The 22,361-nt window shown below is 44.9% G+C and overlaps 1 protein-coding gene across 1 annotated transcript; it reads left to right on the plus strand.

The window, feature by feature from the left end:
• The first annotated feature begins 1,252 nt into the window (after positions 1-1,252).
• PRPS1 (phosphoribosyl pyrophosphate synthetase 1) lies at positions 1,253-22,065 on the plus strand. Its single transcript, XM_045996401.1, has 7 exons — positions 1,253-1,499; positions 12,090-12,273; positions 13,399-13,497; positions 14,559-14,683; positions 17,581-17,754; positions 20,107-20,266; positions 20,988-22,065. The coding sequence occupies exons 1-7, from the start codon at positions 1,378-1,380 to the stop codon at positions 21,078-21,080; spliced, it is 957 nt and encodes a 318-aa protein (XP_045852357.1). The 5' UTR covers positions 1,253-1,377; the 3' UTR covers positions 21,081-22,065.
• Positions 22,066-22,361: the final 296 nt, after the last annotated feature.

Raw genomic sequence — 22,361 nt, forward strand, 5'->3', positions numbered from 1 at the left:
GGTCCTCCATGGACACTGCTGAACATGGCAATGAGAGAAACACAGGATGCTGCTTTGAGTATTTTCTGTCTTTGCCACTTGGACAAATCCCTTCCCATTTCTGGGACTTAGTTTCACCATATGTAAGATAAAGCTAGGAGACTAGATGATTTCTGAATTCCCTTCTATTTTTACAGCGTGTAGTTATGGTGCTCATGACTAAAATTGTATGATTCTAAAATTGTATGATTTTTCTCTTCTAACCTGTGCTTCAAATATGCTGAATGAAAATGTGGTGTAGGGATGAAGGCTCTCTTTGATTCCATTAGCGCATGTATCATTATAAAAATAATAAAATATGGTGTAAAAGGCCATATTAGCAACATGCAGATGTGCCGCTGAGGCTCACATGAGGCAGAAGACCAAAAACAAGGTTTTCTGACTCCTTCTGGGCTCCTTATCTCAAGTCCCATACATATATACATATATTTTCTCTCTTTTCCAAGGGTTAGCTAAATTAGACCTTTATAGCCAGGATATTTTGGAAAATCCACACCCCTTCACTTGTTTGAACACACTTGGTCCCATTGACCAAAACAAAACACAACTTTCTCTAGCCAAGGCTCTGGGTGATGGGAGGTGGCGTGCGTTCAGCCACTTTCCAAACCTTGAGACTTGTCTCCCAGGCAAAGGCAAAACAGCATAGTTGCAAAGGGTAAAAACACGCCCTTTAGATGCACCTGTGCCACGGATGTCTCTCGGTGCTGTCGACGTGTTTTATATCTCCCCCGCCCTTATAAAGAGATAAAAATCACGTTCAGAAACAGGCAAACTCCTGCTCAGAAATCTCCCCTTCATTCCGACAAACTGGCTGCCATCCCGATCAACAGATTTTCTTAAACGGAACTGTAAACCAGAGCCAGACTTACTCTCTGCTGCCAAAGGGGATAAATAAGCGTGCCTGAATTCCCGCTTGCGGGCAAGAGCTGGCACCACGCGTCACCAACATCCCTCCCCCCCCCCCCCCCCCCCCAACAAGCGTGGCTTTAGGCTTGGCGCTCGGGAGCCGACGCTCCCCTACAGCCTAGCTGCAGGGGGCGGGGCCGTGCCTTAGCCTCGCCCTTTTGATGGCCTCCAGCCAACTGGAGGCAGGCAGAGCTGCCGCGAGAAACCCGCCCCTCGCTCCCGCTCAGCTAATCGGGGCGGAGGGGTGGGGACCTCCCCGCTGACCCCGCCTCCCCGGCGCTGGGCAATTTAGAGCCGCGCGCCGGGCGGGAATGTAAGATGGCGGAGTAGCAACGCGAAGCGGTTAACACTGAGTCTCTTGGCCGACTTCGGGTCCTGTCTCGACAGCAGCAGTGATCGCTAAGCGGAGAGTACCTAGGGTAGTGAGCCAAGATGCCGAATATTAAAATCTTCAGCGGCAGCTCCCACCAGGACTTATCCCAGAAAATTGCTGACCGCCTGGGCCTGGAACTAGGCAAGGTGGTGACTAAGAAATTCAGTAATCAAGAGACCTGGTAAGGGCAAAGTTGGGACCCCGACCGGCCTCACCTGCCGGGGCGGTGGGGTTGACGCCGGGGGGACAGAGGATAGGGGGATGGGGCTGCTGCGGGGGTTCTGTGTGACCCGGGTGGGGGGCTGGGGTAGGGGAAGGGGCAGCTCCGTGGCAAGCGTGCCCCGCGGGTTGTTTCCGTTATGTTACCTCTCGCGGGAGGGTCACGTTCATTCTCACCGTGCCGTGGGGTGGAGTCAAGATGGAGCGTGAGGCAAAGCTGCTGGGTTTGAAGGCAAGGGCTGGAGGACCCAAGGTGGGGAAAGCGGCTGCCTAGAGCGACGGAAAGGGAAAGACGCTTAGCCTCAGCCAAGGGGACACGTGGCTTTGTCGCTTCGCTGTTGAGCCATCCAGACAGGACTGGGTTCACTTTAACTGTTGGACCAGCTTGCTTGGGAGAACCTTACTGCGTACTGAGCCCTCCCGGTGTTCCTCTTAGAGTCTACGAAGCAGCTTTTCAATTCTAAATGGTGTCGGTCGGGTTTTGTAGTGAGGGAAATTGACATTATGTACCGAGGGCGCCAAAATTATTACTAAGGACTTCCGCTGGATTGGCAGGCATTGGCTTTTCACATCTTTAGCATCACATCTTGAGAAGCGGAGCTCTATTGAAGTTAAATCTAGCTGCTCAGTTAAAGTGGTGCATCAACTCTGCATCCTGAGTGCCAGCATCTCAGCTTGAGCCATCCGGTAAATGTTAGGTAGGGAACCTTAGTTCTGGAATCCTTGACCTTCCCCAGTGCAACTACTGGTACAGATGATACATACAGAAACCAGTTTTTCAGTTAGCAGACTCTATCCTGAACTTGTCCACTTCCCTTGGCCCCCCTAGAGAATTTAGGAAACAGTTTTATTATCCCTGAGTGTTAAGATAATGGAGGAAAGATAATGGAGTGGAAGACCGGAATTGCATAGTGCATTGCAGCTTGAATTTTTTCATTGCCTTGCTAATTAAACCTGCTCCCTCCCCCCACTTTCAACTTCCTCCTGCACCTTGGGGGCCATCTTAGAGATAAACTTAATTACCTGATCCTTCCACCAGAATGTAGAATCTTCTGGTTCTGGTATTCATACTTTGTGTTTCTTTGCCCTGTTGATCAAATCGGGACAGTGCCCACAATCTCACGGGCGCAGTCATCTGTTAAGGGGAAAGTTTACTCCAAACCCAAGGATCAGTTAAATTAGTTAAGGTTGCTTGCAACATTTATTCCTAGATGCCTTTCCTTTTTCCTTTCTTTAAACTTACTACCCTAGTGTAACTCCCTTATCCTTCCTAGACCTGCTGATAAAAGCATTCATGTGTAGTGGACAGCTTCCTTCTGAATACTTACTGTGCCGCTGGTTGTGATGCAGATGATAGTGCAAACACTGACACAGTCTGTAACCAGGCAATAGCTTAGTCAGAAGAGGCTGGCCAGGCTGCTGTCTTTGGCTGTGACCACACCATTATGACACCATAATAAGAAGACATTACAGGATCAGACTTTGCCAGTGGCAGTGTAGGTAGGGGCCAAGAATGATTTTCATTTAGAGGGGTTTTTCTGGCCCCCTTAACTCTGGTTGTTAAATTCTTTTCCTACCCTTCTAGGGAAAATACAAAGACTTTATTTTTCTTTGTTAGTTAACCCTTCACCCTCTGCCTAATGCAATATCCTAGAATCTGAAGCTGTACTGGGAGACAGGGAGGGTGAGAACAATTTAGTGTTCTGACTCATCTGAATTCATCGGCAATCCCAATCTACTTCGGAGATCGGGCTGGTTTCATTTTTAAACAGCTGAACAATAGCATGCTTGAAAATCCTGGCTAAGATTAAGCCCAAAATGGAAAATTGCTGACTGGTTTGGTTTCCCTGTTTCAGGCTTAATTATTAGCTTTTCGGTTCCTTAGATGGTCTAAAATCTTCATTGAACATAATGGACTATGTTACCTATGGAGCTTCCCCCTTTCCAGCCCCCCCCTTTGGCTCTTCTGCATGATTCCCGGGCTCTAAAGGACATGGACAGAGCAGCTCAGTGGGTACTCTGGGTCCTCAGAGAGGGGAACTGCAGAGCCCAGCCTCAAATGAGCCAGTTTTACTATCTGTACAATTTGGCAGAATCTCAGGGGTTGATGCTTTTTTGAGTAGAGTAGCTTTTCTTGAGTCAAAATCATCCATTGCTATCCAGTTATATAGGAAACATGTATACACACATACATACATGTAGGTGGGTGTCTCACACACACACACAGGTAGATAGGAGGGATTAGAAGTTCATGCTCTGAAATCAGAGAACCGGCATTTGAAATCTTTGCTTTTCTTTGCCCCAGTAATATCATCTGTAAAGTAATATCTACCCATGGAATTATTGTGAAGACTAAATGAGATAGGAGTAAAGGAAAACACTGTCCCACACAATAAATGCACAGTGAATGTTGATAAGAAGTGGAAGTGATTATATGCAGAAAATGTGGAAAATACAGAAGAAGACAAGGGGAAAACCGACATCCCAAATAATCCTAGCACCCACGATCACCTGTTCACATTTTCATCTATGACCTTCCAGATGTTTGTGTGTGTTTAAGTACTTTTCCAAAAGTACTTACATTTTTTTCAAAAATGTAAGATGTTTGGGGCACCTGGGTAGCTCAGTCAGTTAACCGTCTGACTCTTGGTTTTCGGCTAAGGTCATGATCTCACGGTTGCATGATCAAGCCCTGCAGTGGGCTCTGTGGTCAGTGTGGAGTCTGCTTCAGATTTTCTTTCCCTCTCACTCATTCTCTCTCTCTCTAATAAATAAGTGAAATCTCTAAAAAGAATTTGAGGTGTTCTAGCTTTCATCATGTAGCAATATTTTTTGAATAATTTCTCCCCTTAATATTTAGTCCACATGGTTTAAAATAGCTGTAGAGTCTTGTCTTATGGTTTTACCATTATTTTAGATAACCAAGTCCCTGCTAGTAGTTATTTCCCGTTTTTTATTAATGCTTTTATATGAAAACCTTTGAACATAAATCTTTGTCCATTTTTTTTAAGATTTTACTAATTTATTTGACCGAGAGAAAGCCTGATGTGGGACTCAACCCCAGGACCCTGAGATCATGACCTGAGCCGAAGGCAGAGGCTTAACCCACTGAGCCACCCAGGCACCCGTGCTTTATTCATTTTAATGCCCTCAACCCTGCTGAGAAGTTACTATCCCCATTTTATGGATGAAAGAACTAAGATTCAGAGGTTAAGTAATTTGCCCAACTCTAGGTATTACTGTTTAAATTTTTGCTGATAAATTATCTCATCTGGCTTTTAAAATTTTAGTATATTCAAAAGTTTTGTTTTGTTTTTTTTTTTTTTTTTTTTTACTCTCTTCAGTAGTGATAAGGACTTTTGGTTTATTTCGTTACGCTGGATAGGCTGAGGGGGGGAAGACTAACTTTGGTTGCCTAGGATTTTCCTAAGAACCATGTCCCCTGGTTAGTTAATCCCTTGCATTTTGCACATGCCAGTGTCTCCGTCTGAATTCTTGAGAATTTCTTAAGACTACTACTTGCTTTCTAGATTTCAGTTGATTTCCTTCTGTGTAGCCTTCCGTGCTAGTTGGATGCACTTATGCCTGATGCTAAAGGAAAAGCTCGTTTTCTCATTGGATGGTCATAGCCAGTCTGGCCTCACTAGGAGGTTGGGAGAACAATTGGCCCAAAGCCACTTGGAAAACACGCCATTAGCTAGAGGGAGAGAACATGGGGTGTTACCCTTTAAATTGCTAAACCAGGTTTTTCCACCTGATAGAGTATATTAAGAGCAAACAGGTTTTAGGCACAGCTGTTCTATCATCAGTCACTGCCCAATTTATCATCTCTTTGACTTAGAGGAAGCCGTAAGAAAAATACTAAGACTTTTTTTGAGGATTCCTTGAACTGTTTCTTGACTGAGCTGTATAATCTGAGTGTAGGTTGCAGGCTTTTTAGGCTTTATGAAAATGTGCACTACAGTACTACTGGAGGGAGGGATTGATCTTAATTAGCGAGATCAGTTATGCACAGTAAAATAAGGCAATGTCCTACTTTACTTGCACCACTTCATTTTGATTTATTTATTTCTTTGAGAGCGGGCTCACAAGAGTGCATGAGTGGGGAGAGGGAGAGAATTCTTCTAGCAGACTCCCAGCAGAGTGTGGAGGCCAGCTGCAGGGCTCCATCTCACAACCCATAAGATCATGACCCATGAGATCATGACTTGAGCTGAAAGAGTGGGAAGCTCAACCGACTGAGCCAGCCAGGCACCCCTGCACCACTTTATTTTGAATATTGTTTAATAGAGAAAATTTCCAAGTTACTAGATAAATGCCCGGTCATAACATCTGTCTGTGCTTGAGGGTAAGTTTTAGTCCTGAATTTGACTTTGGAAAATGGCTGAATGGCTGAACGCCTAGGTGATACAATAACACAGAAATGTTCCCAGCGATTTTGCAGGGTAGTGAGCTGGTGTTTTTATAAAAATCATTTTTCAAACCTCTGATGTTAGAATATAATTTCTAAAAGAATCACCTCTACCAAAGTATATTCAGCAAATGGTCCTGATGTGTAAGTTGGCAGTGATAATTTAATTTTACAATTCATACCTTATCTGCTTTCCAAAAAAAAGGATTTGAAGCATATTTCATGATGTGTCACATGTCACGGTGTCACACGTAACAAAAGTTTCGCTAAATAGATGCATTAGAAGCCTTCTAGAACAAAGGACTATCGTAATCATGCCAAGAATTTGGCACAAAGTGATTACTGAAGTTCAGTGTTAATTTAACTGTATCCCTTGGCTTCCTGGCAGCCAAAGGGATAAAGACGTATGCAGTGGAGCATGTAGTTTTTATTTTCATAAGATACTTTAGACACCTCCAAGCACTAAATTTTAGGAATTTTATGGGTGGGATCCTTAAGTAACGATACTGAGTAACATAAGGAACGATGTAAGCAATTTTGTGGGTATTTTTTAAAAAGATGTATTTACTTATTCCAGAGAGAGAGAGTGCCAAGAGAGCCAGTGGGGTTGGGGGAGAAGAGATGGCAGGGGGAGAGAGAATCTTGAGCAGACTCCCTGCTTAGCATGGAGCCTAGCACAGGGCTCAATCCCAGATTCCCAAGATCCGTGACCAGAGCTTAAGTCAAGAGTCGGAGGCTTAACCAACTGAGCCACCCAGGCGCTCCTTTTAGGTATTTTTTATATTGATCCCTGTAATTAAGGCATTTTTGAAGAGAGACGGCATCATGGTCTATGGATATTGCTTTCTGGTCTTACTTGAAAATAAGAAACCTTTGAAATAGAGACTTAGCCCTTCTCTTAATGCTCTCTCTCTCTCTCTCTCTTTTTTAAAGAATTTATTTATTTATTTGACAGAGATCACAAGTAGGCAGAGAGGCAGGCAGAGAGAGAGGAGGAAGCAGGCTCCCTGCTGAGCAGAGAGCCCAATGCAGGGCTGATCACCAGGACCCTGGGATCATGACCTGAGCCGAAGGCAGAGGCTTTAACCCACTGAGCCACCCAGGCGCCCCCTCTTAGTGCTCTCTTGGACCAGTTGTTAAACTGCTGTTCCCCTAGCTTCTCATTAAGCAACCTGGTTCTGGTTGAGTGAACATCCGGACCACGGATGATATTCTGTGTTCTTGACTGAAATAAGAGCCATAGGCCTCCCATATCAGATGTAGAGACTACCGTTGACTTTATTGGAAATCATTGTGCCTGACTTTGGTTCTACTCCTGGGGAATGAAGATCTTAGTCAAGGGGGTGATGCGGTATGGGGCTTTCACCATAAGAATTTTGAGTTTTGAAGTTGCTCAGATATTTGAAGTACCAGGTCAAGACCCTGGAATTGTGCACCATAAAACGTAGAAGGAGCTCTTGTAGCCTGGAACTTCTCACAGGGTGGGCAGTGTGAGTAAAGGAGATGCGAGAAGTCTCTTTAAACACCACTGCCTATTACAGGAGACCAGCACATGGTCTCCTCCGGGAGGTGTTATTCAGCCTTGTCTGCTTGTGGTTTGTAATTTTTTAATACTCTTTTTTATTTATCCCAGTATATCCCAAAATAGGGTAGTTTTAACACTTAAGTAACATTAAAATTGAGATACATTTTTCCTCTTATTTATACCATCCTCACAATAGAGTGTGTATTTTATGCTTCTAGCACATTTCATTTCAGTTCCTCACACTAGTCACATTTCAAGTGCTTGGTAACCACACAAGTCCAGTGCCTCCCAGATTGGACAGTGCCATTCTAGGACCTACGCTTTGGAAACGTGGAAGTTGCTCTCCCAGAAAGCCCTTCTTGGCTCCCTCCTCCTTGTCCATTTGAAGTTTTGAAGAGTGTCTTCAGAAAGCAGTTTTGGCATTGGCATAGTTAACATTGCTGACAGAGACTATTGCTTTTTAAGGCTGATCCTGGTGATTAATAGATGGCAGTTCACAGGGCATCTGGGTTGGTCAGTCGGTGAAGCGTCTGCCTTCAGCTCAGGTCATGATCTCGGGTCCAGGGATCCAGTCCCACATGAGGCTCCCTGCTCAGTGGGGAGTCTGCTTCTCCCTCTGCTCCTCCCCCTGACTCATTCTCTCTCTTTCTGTCTCTGTCAAATAAAGAAGATCTTTAAAAAAAAAACTAGCAGTTGGTTAAGCTAAACCAGGGTCCACAAAATTGCCATATTGTTCATTAGGTTGCCTCTTGTATCAAGATTGCAGGATCCTGCCATAAAATTCTTTGTAACTCTCCCCACTCTGGTGGGCCCAACAGGTTGTGGTTCTACCCAAAACAAAATCTCTGCCAGCTGGGTATCTATCTGTGGAAAGGGTATGAGCAGATTTATCAAAATCCAAAAGAAACAGGTTGGACCCACTTGCCTCTAGTGTGAAGTGAGTTACTTTGTGAGGGATGATGGAAGCCAGGCTTCTGAATCTTCTCAGTAGCGCACCTGCAGAAGGTTTGCGTTCTGACTTGAGTGGCTCTCAAGGGGCAGCCTAATCCTGAGGGGGTGCTTACTAATTCACTGTGTCCATAAGAGCACAACAGATCTAGTCCCCGCCTTCACAGAGCTTGCAGTCCAAGGGAACAGACGACCATTAACAAGTGGGTAAAAAATAAAGCAGTAACAAGTCATAAGTAATAAGTTGTGAAGGTAGTAATTGGGGAGGGTCACTTTGTTAGGGAACATTTCAAACAAACAGAAGCAGAATAGTATAATGGTCTCCTCCAGTGTACACATCACCCACCGAGATCAGCAGTTGTCAATTACTGGCTTTAATCTTGTTTCATCTATCAATCTCCCCTTCCACACACCTCCCCACAATTATTTTGAAACAAACATGGATGTTCTATCCTATCACCCATATGTATTTCAGTAACCACGATACCATTTTCTTGCCTAAAAAAATTAATAGCACTAGGGTTCCAAATTTCTCTGTTTCGTAAATGGGGGAGGGGCTTGTTTTCTTGAATCGGCATGCAAATGAAGCTCATATGGCACAATTGGTTGATTTTATTTTTTAAGATTTTTTATTTTTTCATTTGAGAGAGCAAGTAAGAGCACGAGCAGTGGGGAGGAGGGAGAAGCAGACTCCCCACTGAGCAGGGAGCCAGACAATGCTCCGTGCAATCCCAGGACCCCTGGATCATGACTTGAGCTGAAGGCAGATGCTTAACCAACTGAGCCACCCAGGCACCCGGGTTGATTTTTTTTTTAAGTCACTTTTAATCTTTTGGTCCTCAGGGAGGTCACTTTTTTTTTTTAATTAAGATAGTCAGAGGAGACACTTTGATTGAAGACCTGAGAAATAAATGAGCTACTCACACAAAGACCATTCCAGGTAGGGGGATGAAGTGCCGGGCACTGACGTGAGGAGAGATGGATGCAGGGAACTTAGAGGAAGACAGACTATGTGACTGCCACATAGTAAACTAGGAAGAAGATATTTGGAGAAGAGCTATTTATTAAATCAAAAAACCGAGTTTTCCAGATTCCCTCACTGTATTAACGTAGTTTTTCAGAACATAATCCAATTGGATGAGACTCTTAGACTTCATACAGAAATGCCTTGTTTCTAGTCACACTTTTATGACCTCCACATTCATGGAGAGCCACAGTGATGGTTCACCCAAGTCCACACAAAGTAGCATAATGCCCTTTGTTGTTAAAACCAAATTTCACAGCAGTCATAGATTCACATGTAATTGTAGGAGATGATACCGAGAAATCCTGTGTATCCATTTCCCAGTTTTCCCAAGACTCCCAACCAGAGTTCTTCCAAACTATAGTTTTTTGGCAAAACTATAGTGTTAATACGAGAGGCATGGTACTGCCCTTGAGGCAGTCAAGATACAAAACCATCCTGTCACCGCAAGGCTCCTTCCTGTTGTAACCACACCCACACTTCTCCCTCTGTGTAGTTTCCTTGGCTTGCTTTTGTCTGCTTTGGGTATCTCGCTGATACTGGCCTCTTAAAATGTAAAATGCATTGGAAATAATTTCCGCCTTATCTGTGTTCTGGGAAAGATGGTGCACAATTTGTGTTCATTCTTTAAATGTTTGGTAGAGCTCTCCAGTGAAGCTGTTTTCTGGTTAGTCTTGCTAGAGGTTTATCTTTTTTTTTTTTTTCAAAAATTTTTGAAGTTTAACTAATTTCTATACCCAACATGGGTCTCAAACCAACGACTCCAAGATCAAGAACCACTGAGCCAGCCAGGTGCCCTGAGGCTTACCAGTTTTTTAATTCCCCTTCCCCCAAGAGCCAGCTTTGTGTTTCATTGGTTTCTCGCTATTGTTTTCCTGTTTTCAGTTTCACTGACTTCGGTCTTACGGTTATTTTCTTCTGCTTACTTTGGGTTTATTTTGCCCATTTTCTACTTTATCAGTATAGGAACTAAGATCATTGATACTGATTTTTTTTTTTTTTGCTTTTTTAAAGGTTATTTATTTATTTGAGCTAGAGAGTCATAAGCAAGAGGGAAAGGGAGAAGCAGACTCCCTGCTGAGCAGGGACCCCCCCCCCCACCCCACCGCATGTGTGGCTTGATCCCAGGACCCTGAGCCATAACCTGAGCCAAAAGCAGACACTTACCTGACTGAGTCACCCAGGTGTGCCTATTAATATTGATTATTGAGAAAATAATGCACTTTCAATGTGAGGATCCCTTGTATATAATACTTCTTGAATTCAGGGCCTGAAGGTTTATCTCCAGATACTCCAGACCAATGTGTTTTCCTCTTTGTTCTGGCTACCAGGAATCTCAGCCTCCCTGTTCTCATTGATTTCTGGCTTGATTTTTACCATTAGTGCTTATTTTTCTTGCTTTGTAATATAAACTAATCCCATTCTTTTTAAAATCAACCGTCGCTTGAATTGGAAAGGAATAAATATTAAATAATTATCTTCTGTATCAGCCGCTTCTGACAATGGAATTACCTCCCGTTGAAGTTTTGCTCCTGATCACTAGAAGTCATCAACTCTCTGGCCTAGTCCTGATTGATACACACTACATACTGTACACACACATCCACAAATAACCCCCACCGCCCCTGCAGGTTTAATTCAGGAAGTGGTGTTGCTGTGAGGTGTCACAGAGGTTATGATTTTTAATCCCAAGTTATTCTTGGTAAGAATCGAAGCATGGCTGTTAAAACTTTCTTTTTATGGTAAAGTATAGCCCTACTCCATAATTCCTGTGGAATGTTTTTTAAACAAGACTTACTAATTGGACAGAATACAGTTAGCATAAAATGGAGGCAAGGGCCACATCTGTTTTGTTCTCCACGTGTCTCTGGCACTTAGCACAGTGACTGGCATATGAACATGGACTATTTGTTGAGTGAAGTGCCAGTGTGGTAGCTATATTGGCTTCCGTAGAAGGCATCATTATAGAACAGTAGTGACTCACTCCTTACGTGATCCTTCTGCTTTTGTTCTGGGTGGATTGTGACAGTCACAGATTTTGTATCAAATTTGCATTCACATGTCCTGTTCCTCTCTATAATGAGATACAGGCAGCTCACTGAAATTACATTCCAAGTACTTGTGAGTGCTTTAGCCAATCTTTCTGCCATGTCACATGTAAGAGTAGCTATTTGTATGGCATACTGGAGTAAACTGAGGCAGTAGACTGCTTCCGGTACAGGGGCTCCTCCAGGGACTCTCCCAAAGCGAGGGGACTCGTGTCCACATGACCCCCACTGGGCTGTAACCCATGAACAGCACAGTAGTAGGGAAGGTGTACTATTTAGACCTTGCTGTCCACAGAAGTGTAGTATAGTGCTTTAAAATCTCTTGTTTCTTTGTGGCCCCTGGGTGGCTCAGTCGGTTAAGCCTCTGCCTTTGGCTCCGGTTATGATGCTGGAGTCTGGAAACAAGTCCCCCATCAGGCTCCCTGCTAAGTGGAGAGTCAGCGTCTCCCTCTGACCCTCCCCCGCCATGCTCTCGCTCTCTCACTCTCTCTCTCTTACTCTCACTCTCTTGCTCTCAAATAAATAAAATCTTTTAAAAAAATTTTTTTAAATAAAATATCTTCCTTGTTTTTGCTTTCCTTCCTTTCTCGTTGTAGTGTGGAGATTGGAGAAAGCGTACGTGGAGAGGATGTCTACATTGTTCAGAGTGGTTGTGGTGAAATCAATGACAATCTAATGGAGCTTTTGATCATGATTAACGCCTGCAAGATTGCCTCAGCCAGCCGGGTTACTGCAGTCATCCCATGCTTCCCTTATGCCCGACAGGATAAAAAGGATAAGGTGGGAGCAGAATCTCCTTTAAGAAAAAAAAACTTTTTTTTTAATCATAAAAAGCACTTGCCCAAAGTCACAAAAACTCCTTAATCCTCAGACCCATATGTAGAAGGTGTATTAGTTTTTTATCACATTCTCATAGGTATCACCCAGTGTTCAGAAACAATTGACATGGGGTTGGTTTATATAAATCAACACATTCATAGTCTGTATTTGTTCCACCTATACATATGTGACTTTCAGTTAGCTCACTGTGACTTTTTAATTATGTTAGTAGGACTAAGCACCAGCTACCGTGGAGAATTATCTTTTAAACTCTAGTAGCTCCTCTGGGACCCTCTCGGGGTTCCAGCTGTGACCTCTTCATTAAATTTGGAAGTCGGTTACACGAATGCTTAGTCTCATTACACACATACACATCTCACCTCATTTGTCTGCTGTATTAGAGGCTAAGGTAATACACATAAAACTTTGCAGGACTGTTGTAATCATCGGTGCTTAGATTTTGCATACAATGTCTGGGAGAAGGCCAGATATTTTTATTCTGAGAGAGTATAGTCCTCCCACAGAGTAAAGCGCAAGGCCTTTGCTGTTTTATAGTGCAGCAGGTGTACTTGCCTGTTATTTAAGGAGGTTGAAGTTGCCGGAAACTTGACCTCCAGATGAGTGGGTGAGTGGTATAATTTACAAAATAAACGATAATTTCCATTCTGTGATCTTTAAATTTTGACATGTTAGATGTCATATAGGTTTGCGTATGTGTTAAAAGAGATTTTAATCATTCATGTGAAAAGGATTTTTTTTTAAGTCTGCCTGGTTTAAATAAGTGAACATTGCAACACTCAATAGGCTGAAACTATGCACATTGAGTTAAGAAAACAAAAGGTAGGAAGGTATTTTTCTTTTTGGAAAGCCTATCCTGATTTGGAAAAGTGATACTCTGCTTACTATTCATGCTAGACTGTGATCTACTCATGAAGTCAGTGGCCACGGCACTTTCTATGAATTTCCTGACAATACAGTGCCTTGAACCTAGTAAATGCACATTAAAGGGATGTTCTCCAGCAAATGAATTGTTTCTCAAAAGGCTTTTTTGGTTTTTTTGTTCTTCTTTCCTCCGCCTCCATTTAGAGCCGGGCTCCAATCTCAGCCAAGCTGGTGGCAAATATGCTGTCTGTAGCAGGCGCGGATCATATTATCACCATGGACCTGCATGCTTCTCAGATTCAGGTATCTGGAAGCGAAATAGTGGGCAGTAGAAAGGGGGTGGGGGAAGAGAGAGCTGATAATGCTGGAGACGGCAGAGAAGCAAAAGCCTGCCCAAGTGCTGCTCAGATTAACCAGTACATTGACACCGCTGCAAGCACACTCACCTTCAGCGTACTTCCTGACCTTAGTCTCTGGGGTGAGTGGATAGGGGAGGCCAGCTGGAATTCGGAGAAAGAACATTGGGTTTGGGTTCAGACCTGGTTTGAATATTGGCTCTGACAGTCAGCAGCTTTGTAACCTTGGGCAGGTTATTTTAACTCCTCTGAACACACGCTGCATTGTTACTGTGAGTGTGAAATTTATGGTGGAACGTGTGACCCAGGACAGGTGCTCAATAAATAGGAACTGTTACTGTCATCATCAAATTGAGAGCCACAGCTATTGGAACCTACTTCCTAGCATAAACCCAGAGAAAGGGGAGTAGAATACTACCTTCTATTTTGTACTATTTAAAGGGACTTTCAGATCCTCCTTGGAGGCTTGTGGCAATCCAGTGAGGTACTGGGGTAGGTGATTCTACCCGTTTTGTAGAAGAGGAACAGATTTGTTGAGAAACACAACTAATTAATAGCAGCTAGTATTAGAGTTACTCTGTGTGGCCATTTATTATTATAAATACATTCCACTAGCTTCTCTAACTGGTTTAGCAGTTAGCTCTTGCTCCCTAACAAACCAGCCCAGTATTTAGTGGCATAAGGCAGTATGACCTCACGAGTCTGCACATTGACTGGGCTGTTCTGGTATCGGCTGAACTTGGCCATTCTTCCCAAGGGCTCACTCATGTCCCCTTCCTCAGTTGTGGGTTAGCTGAGGGCAGGCCTTGCCCATCTTGGCTGGACTCTTGTGCCGTCCAGGTTTGAGGAAGCTATTTTTAGTCTCCTCCACCAGGCATGCCTTCCAATCAGTCTGAACGTTACATGAAGGTATTCTTTGGGCAGGTTATTATTAACCTCTTTGTATTGGTCATTTATAAATGGAAGTGCAGAAAAACAAAGCAAACGTGACTCAGCTTCTTTCTACAGGGCTTTTTTGATATCCCCGTGGACAATTTGTATGCAGAGCCAGCTGTCCTGAAGTGGATAAGGGAGAACATCTCTGAGTGGAGGAACTGTACTATTGTCTCACCTGATGCTGGTGGAGCGAAGAGGTATGGCCGGAATGCATATTATTCTCAAAGTACTGGGGAAGTTGTTCAGACAGTTGTGTCAGAAAGTGGTATTTTTCTTTCTTTTTTGTAAAGATTTTATTTATTTGAGAGAGAGAGATAGTGAGAGAGAGCATATGGGTGGGGGAGAGAGGGAGAAGCAGGCTCCTTGCTGAGCAGAGAGCCTGACCCGGGGCGCAATCCCAGGACCCTGGAATCATGACCTGAGCCGAAGGCAGGTCTTAACTAACTGCCCCCCGCTGCCCCACAGGTGCCCCAGAAAGTGATACTTTTCTAGCAGGTGACAGTTTTTAAGTATAGTTGACCCTTGAACGACATGGGGGTTCGGGGTATTGTCCCCCCACCATGTGGTCAAAATCCACATAGAACTTTTGACCACCCCAAAACTCAACTCCTGACAGCCAGCTATTAACTGGAAGCATTCCCGATCACATTAACAGCTGATTAACCATGTATTTTATGTGAATTACATAGTATATTACAAGAAAGCAAGCAAGAGATAAGAAAATATTATTGAGAAAATACATTTTCAGTACTCCACTGCACCAATAGAAATCGGCTGTTAAGTGGACATGCACAGGTCAAACCCATGTCTTTCAAGGGTCGGCTCTACTTCAGAGTGGGTGGAGCTGGGGCACAGGCTGGGCATAGTTTTACTAACCCTCTTTTACTGGCCTGAGTCACTGCCTGAAAGGCAGAGCAGCACAAAGGGGGCCCTTAAGTAGTTACCGTGTTGTAGGCTTGACTAAAACCCATGAGTCAGCTTGGCACTGCAGCTAGCCACACCACTGGGAAGTGATCCAGAACGGTGAGAAATTGGGATTTCTAATGAATGGCACCCACTTTCAAACTACGTGCTATTAATGGACAAGTAGGTGTTTTCCGTGCCTGATGATGCTGGTGGTTAGCCCATTTTCATTCTGGCATGAAGATATTAAGCAGGAAGGAAAATAAAGTGGAGTAACTTTATTTAAAAACAAGACCTTAACATTTTAAACAAATTGATTGCCAAGGATTACCAGTTTGGGGGCTTTACAGTTCACCTGGTACAGACCAAGAGCTCTTGATTTCCTTGGTGTATCACTCACTAGTAATGCATTCAAAAAGATGACACGTGTTCTTCTTATTGGTGGAAATAGAATGAAGAAGCTACAAAACACAGATGATTAGGAAAAGCTAATTCAGATCCTTCTGAAGCCACTTAAATCTTCAGTGACTGTTTCTCAACAACCTTATTATTTCACTAACTTCAGCAGAACTGCCAAACTGAGAACTTGGGTTCCGTTATTCAGCCAGAGGCATGGCTTCGTGTGTCCCATGTAACTGCTAGTTTCCATCTGTAAAAGCGGTGCGCCTAAGAAGCATCCTCCTACTGGTAGTTGTCAAACTTGTCTTTAACTTGTTGGCCAATATTTTCCCATCTTGCCATGGGACTTAGAAAATAGTCATGTTTGATTTAAATAAATAATCAGGCAAGCTTTTCTTTCCAAAGTTGGGTACAGGAAAACTGCCTTCAGTAGGTGACTCTTTTGTGTGTGCGTTGATAATGTTCTTACAGCAGTGGAGTGTTTTCAGAGTAAGTGGCTGTTATCACTTCTGCCTTGGCAGGGTTTTCAGAGTAGGTGGAGATCCCCGTGTGCTGGTGACTTGCACAGTTTCTCCCCTCGGGTATAGGGAGTGACTTTTCCAGCCCTTCTGTTTTGTCGGTCATTGAGTTTGTTGGCCATCGAGTCTGGATGTTCAGGGACACTTGAGCTAATTTGATCATGCGTTTGTCTTGGATAATAAATGTTCCAAGCAGATGGGTTATTCTTGATGTTCCTCTTGCCCACCCAGTAGTCACAGAGAGCACAGGGTGTGGTTCCTAGGTCAGGGTACAGATGCCATCCAGGTTGTGGTTCAGATCTTCTGTGTTCTCTGTGACAGGGTCATGCATTCTCCCCTATCCAGCACAACGCCAGTCACGTGACCACAGTCACAGCAGAAACCGGGCGTAATGCTCTGGCTGGATCAGTGCTGCATTTAAAAAAAAAAAAAGACCCAAGGCACAGACTTCTTCATGCACGCGGAGGATGGCACAGCCAGTCTCATTTACACTGAGCAGCTCGCTGTCATTTACGCTGAATCGATTTCTGGTTGAGTGAATTATTATATGGGACTCGGTCATTAGAGATCGGTCTTCCCGTCCCACCTTCTAGTTCGGTTTGTATTACTGTGTAATAGCAAAATGAGACTGATGTTTTGACTTGGAGATACTTTGGGCTGTGTGGCCAGATGTCCACTTTTCCTGGTTAATTGGTATAACTTTCTTTCTAGCGCTCCTAAAAGGAACTTCCAAGCTTGGTGTCCAGGTACAGTTGACATTGACAGTTGGTGGAGCACTGAGGGGAGTGTGGTGAGAGCACAGGCATTCTGACTCCTCTCCTGCCAGGTTCAGGTTCACTTCTCACAACATCCGCATGTCAAATTGGGCCAATCTATGCACTTGCGGCCTTAGTTAATGACGTCTTCTCTCTCTCCCCCTTCTGCTGCCAATCTATTAAATGAACGTGCCTTCGCATCCTACTGCTTCCTGGGACTGGTGAGGCATCTGGCTATCCCCCGCTCGCTGTAAACCAGAATTAATTATAATCGAAGTCTGACTAATATGCTCATAAACTGCTCTCAGGATATGGAGGCTTTAGTCTATAAAACCCAATTTGTTCCTTTGGCCTCTGAGAAGTCAATCAATGAGAGCTCTTTTCTTCCAGCCCTGGGAACAGCTTGGTTTCAAAGACTGTTCCCCCCTGCCCCCCCGCACCTCCCCGCCGGAAAACAAGCCCATCATTTAGTCCCTGTCTTTCATCCTTAGGTTTAACTTCGAACATCCTGTTTTGCAGAGTGACCTCCATTGCAGACCGGTTAAACGTGGACTTCGCTCTGATTCACAAAGAACGGAAGAAGGCTAACGAAGTAGACCGCATGGTGCTGGTAGGAGACGTGAAGGACCGGGTGGCCATCCTGGTGGATGACATGGCTGACACCTGTGGCACAATCTGCCATGCTGCTGACAAGTGAGTGAGGAGAAGTGGGGCCAGTGGTCAGAAGGGGAACACGTAGCCCGCTGCCATCTCAGTGCCTTGCGCCAGCAGATTCTCATGGAAGTGAGTCGAGGGGGATGGTAACTAGCTTTGGGAGATTTATCACCCGAGGCTTGAGTTGCAGTGTGCATACGTTGATGAATATTTTCTCCCCCCTCCTAATATCTCCTGACTTTATTATGCTAAACCATACAGAGCAAAAAATTGGCCGTTTTGAACATTAGGTGTACAATTCAGGGCCATTAGTTACATTGGCAGTGTTGTGCGACTGTCACCACTTTATTTACAAAATGTTTTGACCACTCTGAATACTCAGCTTTTTGTTTGTTTGTTTTAAAGATTTTATTTTTATTTATTTGACAGAGAGAGAGAGACAGTGAGAGCAGGAGCACAAGCAGGGGAGTGGGAGAGGAAGAAGCAGGCTCCACGCTGAGCAGGGAGCCCAATGTGGGGCTCTATCCCAGGACGCTGGGATCATGACCTGACCTGAAGGCAGATGCTTAACAACTAAGCCACCCAGGTGCCCTTGAATACTCGATGTTTGGTAGTTTTTAAAAAACAAATTAAGTAGATATGTATGGGCCTGAAAAGATAGGAGTTGGCCCTTCATACAGATTTGAATTGTGTGAGTCCATTTATGCATTTTGTTTTTATAAATACAGTGTGGTACTATAAATGTATTTTCCTTGTGGGGCGCCTGGGTGGCTCAGTGGTTTAAGCCTCTGCCTTCGGCTCAGGTCGTGATCTCAGGGTCCTGGGATCGAGCCCCACATCGGGCTCTCTGCTCAGTGGGGAGCCTGTTTCTCCCTCTCTCTGCCTGCCTCTCTGCCTACTTGTGACCTCTCTCTCTGTCAAATAAATAAAATATCTTTAAAAAATGTATTTTCCTTGTGATTTTCTTTTTTAAAGATTTTATTTATTTATTTGAGAGAGAGAGAGCGCAAGTGGGGGAATGGCAGGCAGAGAGAAAGGGTGAAGCAGAACTCCCTGCTGGGCAGGGAGCCCACTGTGGGGCTCAATCCTAGGACCCTGAGATCATGAACTGAGCCGAAGGGAGACAGTTCACCCTGAGCCACCCAGGTATCCCTTGCCTGCACTGTTCCAAGCTGTGCCTTCACTCTGTTCGCTCTGCTGCTAGCCACCAGTCTCTTACCTCCCCAGTCCATCTCTCTCATTGCCTCCCCGCTAGCTAATCTATCTGAAACTAAGGCTAGAACCCATCACTCCTCTCCTTGAAAACCTTAAGTGGCTCCCCATTGCCTATAATCCACACGACTGTGGAGACCCTTGTTTCTCCTAATTTTTTCCTAACCTCAGGATATCTGTGCCATGCCCAAGGCCTGGCATATAATAGGGGCTAAGAAAGTGTTTGTGGGTTGAGCAATTCCTGATTGGGATCCTGGAGTACACATTGATAAAACTCATATCGTCCTTGTATGATTAAGGTGACCCTAATGCCTGTAACAGATCAGTTCCCTGAAACGTCAGTTCATTACCATGATAGTTTCTTGTTCCTGGCTTACTCTGGTGCAGGTAAGTATCCCTCTTTCGGTTTTGTGGTGCCGCATCTTTAATGTGAGGCTTCTAAGATTACCTTGGAAGACATTTCCAGTTTGACCAGCCAGAAAGAGAAAACAAGAGCATGGAGAATCACCATGGAAGATTCTTCTAAGCCCAGCCAGTGGTATACATTGCATCTGCCCACATTCTGATAGCTAGAATTAAGTCACAGGGCCACTCTTAACTTTGCAAGGGAGGCTGGGAAATGTAGTCCAGCTGTGTGCCCAGGATAAAAAGGCGATGGATTTTGTTGAGCCTAGCAGTCTTTTCCAGTCTTAATTCGTTAATCCGAACCAGTTCAGGCAAGTTCTTAGCCCAGTTATTTCTCTTTGCTATGAACTGAATCGTGTCCCCCTAAAGTTCATACACTGGAAGTCCTAAGCTTCCAGTGATGATATTTGGAGATGGGGCCCTTGGGAGAGGTAATTAGGTTTAGATGAGGCCATTGCGGGGGAACCTCATGATGGGAATAGTGCCTTTGTAAGAGACACCCGAGAGCTGGTTCCCCCATGCATAGGTGCACACAGAGGTCATGTGTGAGCACACAGTAAGAGATGGCAGCTGCCAGCAAGCCAAGAGAAGAGGCCTCAGGGTGACAGCTACCTTGTCACCACCTTGATCTTGACCTCTAGAACTGAGAGCAAGATCTGTTTTTTTTAAGGCACCCAAGCTGACTGATAAAATCCCCTCCCCCCTAACTCAGGCCCTTTAGTGACAAGTGAGACAAGTGAGAGTAATCCAGAGCAACTCTGCTTTTTCCTCTAGACTTCTCTCAGCTGGAGCTACCAGAGTTTATGCAATTTTGACTCACGGAATCTTTTCTGGACCAGCCATTTCTCGCATTAACAACGCATGCTTTGAAGCAGTAGTTGTCACCAATACCATACCTCAGGAGGATAAGATGAAGCATTGCTCCAAAATACAGGTGAGGAGGGGACTCTTGCAAAAGAAGCCTCTGTGAGGTATTTTCAGGAGGCGGTTGCCTATGGCAAGTTGCGGGTCTGGATTCTAAAGATGTCCTCCTTTGCCCTTAAGGGCTGAGTCTGTTACCAGGACCTGTGACCCCAAAGAAGAAGAAAATCACGCTTAAAAGTTCAGATTGCAAGGCGAACCTCTGGAGGTTAGAGGACTCTCTCAGTGACGGCCATACACACTCCAGTTTGCAAGTCCATGCTTTACACTGCGCGTGTGTCACTCTTAGCTGTTGGCCCCTGTAGACACAGTGGGAAACCTGTGAATGGGGGGTACACCCCTCAGAACTTCAGTGTCTCAGAGCCTGCTCTGGAAGCAGCCTAAGTTAATTACCTAGGGTTCTTGTTAAAACACAGATTCCTTGGCTCCATCTGAGACCTACAAAACCAGGAGGTCCTGGGACGACTCCTTTAATTCCCCCAAGTAATTAGTTTAAGAGCTGTTGCACTGAAAGAAGGCCTTGCTTCACTAAAAGTGTGTACACGAATCCCTTGAGTCTCTGAACTTCATATGGAGAAATACTATGCAGAATATAGCTGGGGTGGCTCACGAGGGGACACAGCTCTGTGCTGCGGTCTGAAGGGGAAGGCCCCGTGTGAGGCTGCTCACCAGTGTGGGCCAACGGGTCGATCATCTGTGTGCCGCTAACCTGATGCTTCTCTCGGCTCCCGTAGGTGATCGACATCTCCATGATCCTGGCAGAAGCCATCAGGAGAACTCACAACGGGGAATCCGTTTCCTACCTGTTCAGCCACGTCCCTTTATAATAGAGTAACTGCTGAGGCTTTTTACAAAGTGAACCCCACACCCTTGTTTTCCCTTGGTATTTGATGACAAATTCCACAGAAGGCCCAGCTTGCCCCAGCCAAGCTTTCTAAACCCCTCATCGGGTGTATTAGCATTTCTCCTAAATGTAGAGAAAGACGGATTGAGAGGAACTGCTGCGATTTCCACCCCCCAACCCCCGCCTGCATTGTCTCATTCTGGCTTGACGCTGCTTCCAGCCTTGTAGCTTTACCTGTAGCCAAGCAGCGAGATTCCAGGCTCTGGAGGGCGCTGTGCAGGGGTGTTTGAATGTGCCCCGGGGAGGAGGGGGGAAGCACAGACTACTTTGCATGTGAATACTTCAGGGTTTCCTTGGTTCAGAATTCCTGGCTACAGAGCCACCCCGGTTCCCCCCTCCACCCCCAGCCTGTGACAAGCTCTCAAAAGTCTCTGTGAAATGACAGCAAGAGCCCTAGGCAACCCCAGCTTGGGCTGCTGAGTCCTGTAAGGCCACTCTCTGGAGGGGTTGGGGGTGCCCGGGGTTGGTTGGGGAGGCAGCACACAGGGCCATGACTGCTTCTTGGGAGGAAAAAGCCTGATCCTTCATCCCCTGCTCGGGGATTGTGTCGCTTGGATTCTCCTTTGTGGCCATTCCTTTCCATTTGGCTTGATCTTCAGCCATCTTGCCCTTCCCCTGGCCAGATGTCCTCCGGGCGCAAGTGTTCCCCGTACCAGTCTTCTGGAAAACAAAGTCGCTTCCTGCTGCGTAATCTCTGACATTGACACGGGATTATTTTTGCCATAATCTTCCATAGCCCGCTACCTCCATGGTAGTAGGTTTTAGGTGGGGTCGTAGTGCCTTTTGATTAATTTAAATACTTCATCTTCCTTCCATCTCTTTGGTCTCTCCAGTGACCTGAGATTTCTGTTAAAAAGACTGATGTTATTGTCTCTTGTAGAGGAAACTAATAAAGTGTCTGTGTGTGATTTGTGGGTCTGTATCGTGTCTGTACCAATCTTTCTGCTGTAAATTTGGTCTAGGGGGGTCTTGCTGCCCAATGGTAGCTCTTGCTTCTGTGTCTCCAGACTGTTAGCTGCATAGTTCAGCCAAGAGAAGACCTTGGCCACGGTTCTGTTCAATAGTAAGACCTTAAGAAGTCTGGGGTTTACCGAGAACTACATATGGTGTGATTCTGTGCCTTATTTACCAGAGGGTACATTGCGTATCAGGCCTGCTGGATCTCTGGTTCTCCCCACGGCTGGACATTCAGTACTTTCTCATA

The sequence above is a fragment of the Meles meles genome, chromosome X (assembly GCF_922984935.1).
Source record: "Meles meles chromosome X, mMelMel3.1 paternal haplotype, whole genome shotgun sequence".
NCBI classification, from domain to species: Eukaryota; Metazoa; Chordata; class Mammalia; order Carnivora; family Mustelidae; genus Meles; species Meles meles.

Excerpts from the sequence above, each read along its gene's own strand:
- PRPS1 (XM_045996401.1), top strand. The coding sequence starts at position 1,378 with ATGCCGAATATTAAAATCTTCAGCGGCAGCTCCCACCAGGACTTATCC. Across the intron at positions 13,498-14,558 it reads TGCATGCTTCTCAGATTCAG|GGCTTTTTTGATATCCCCGT; the intron begins GTATCTGGAAGC and ends TTCTTTCTACAG. Across the intron at positions 17,755-20,106 it reads ATCTGCCATGCTGCTGACAA|ACTTCTCTCAGCTGGAGCTA; the intron begins GTGAGTGAGGAG and ends TTTTTCCTCTAG.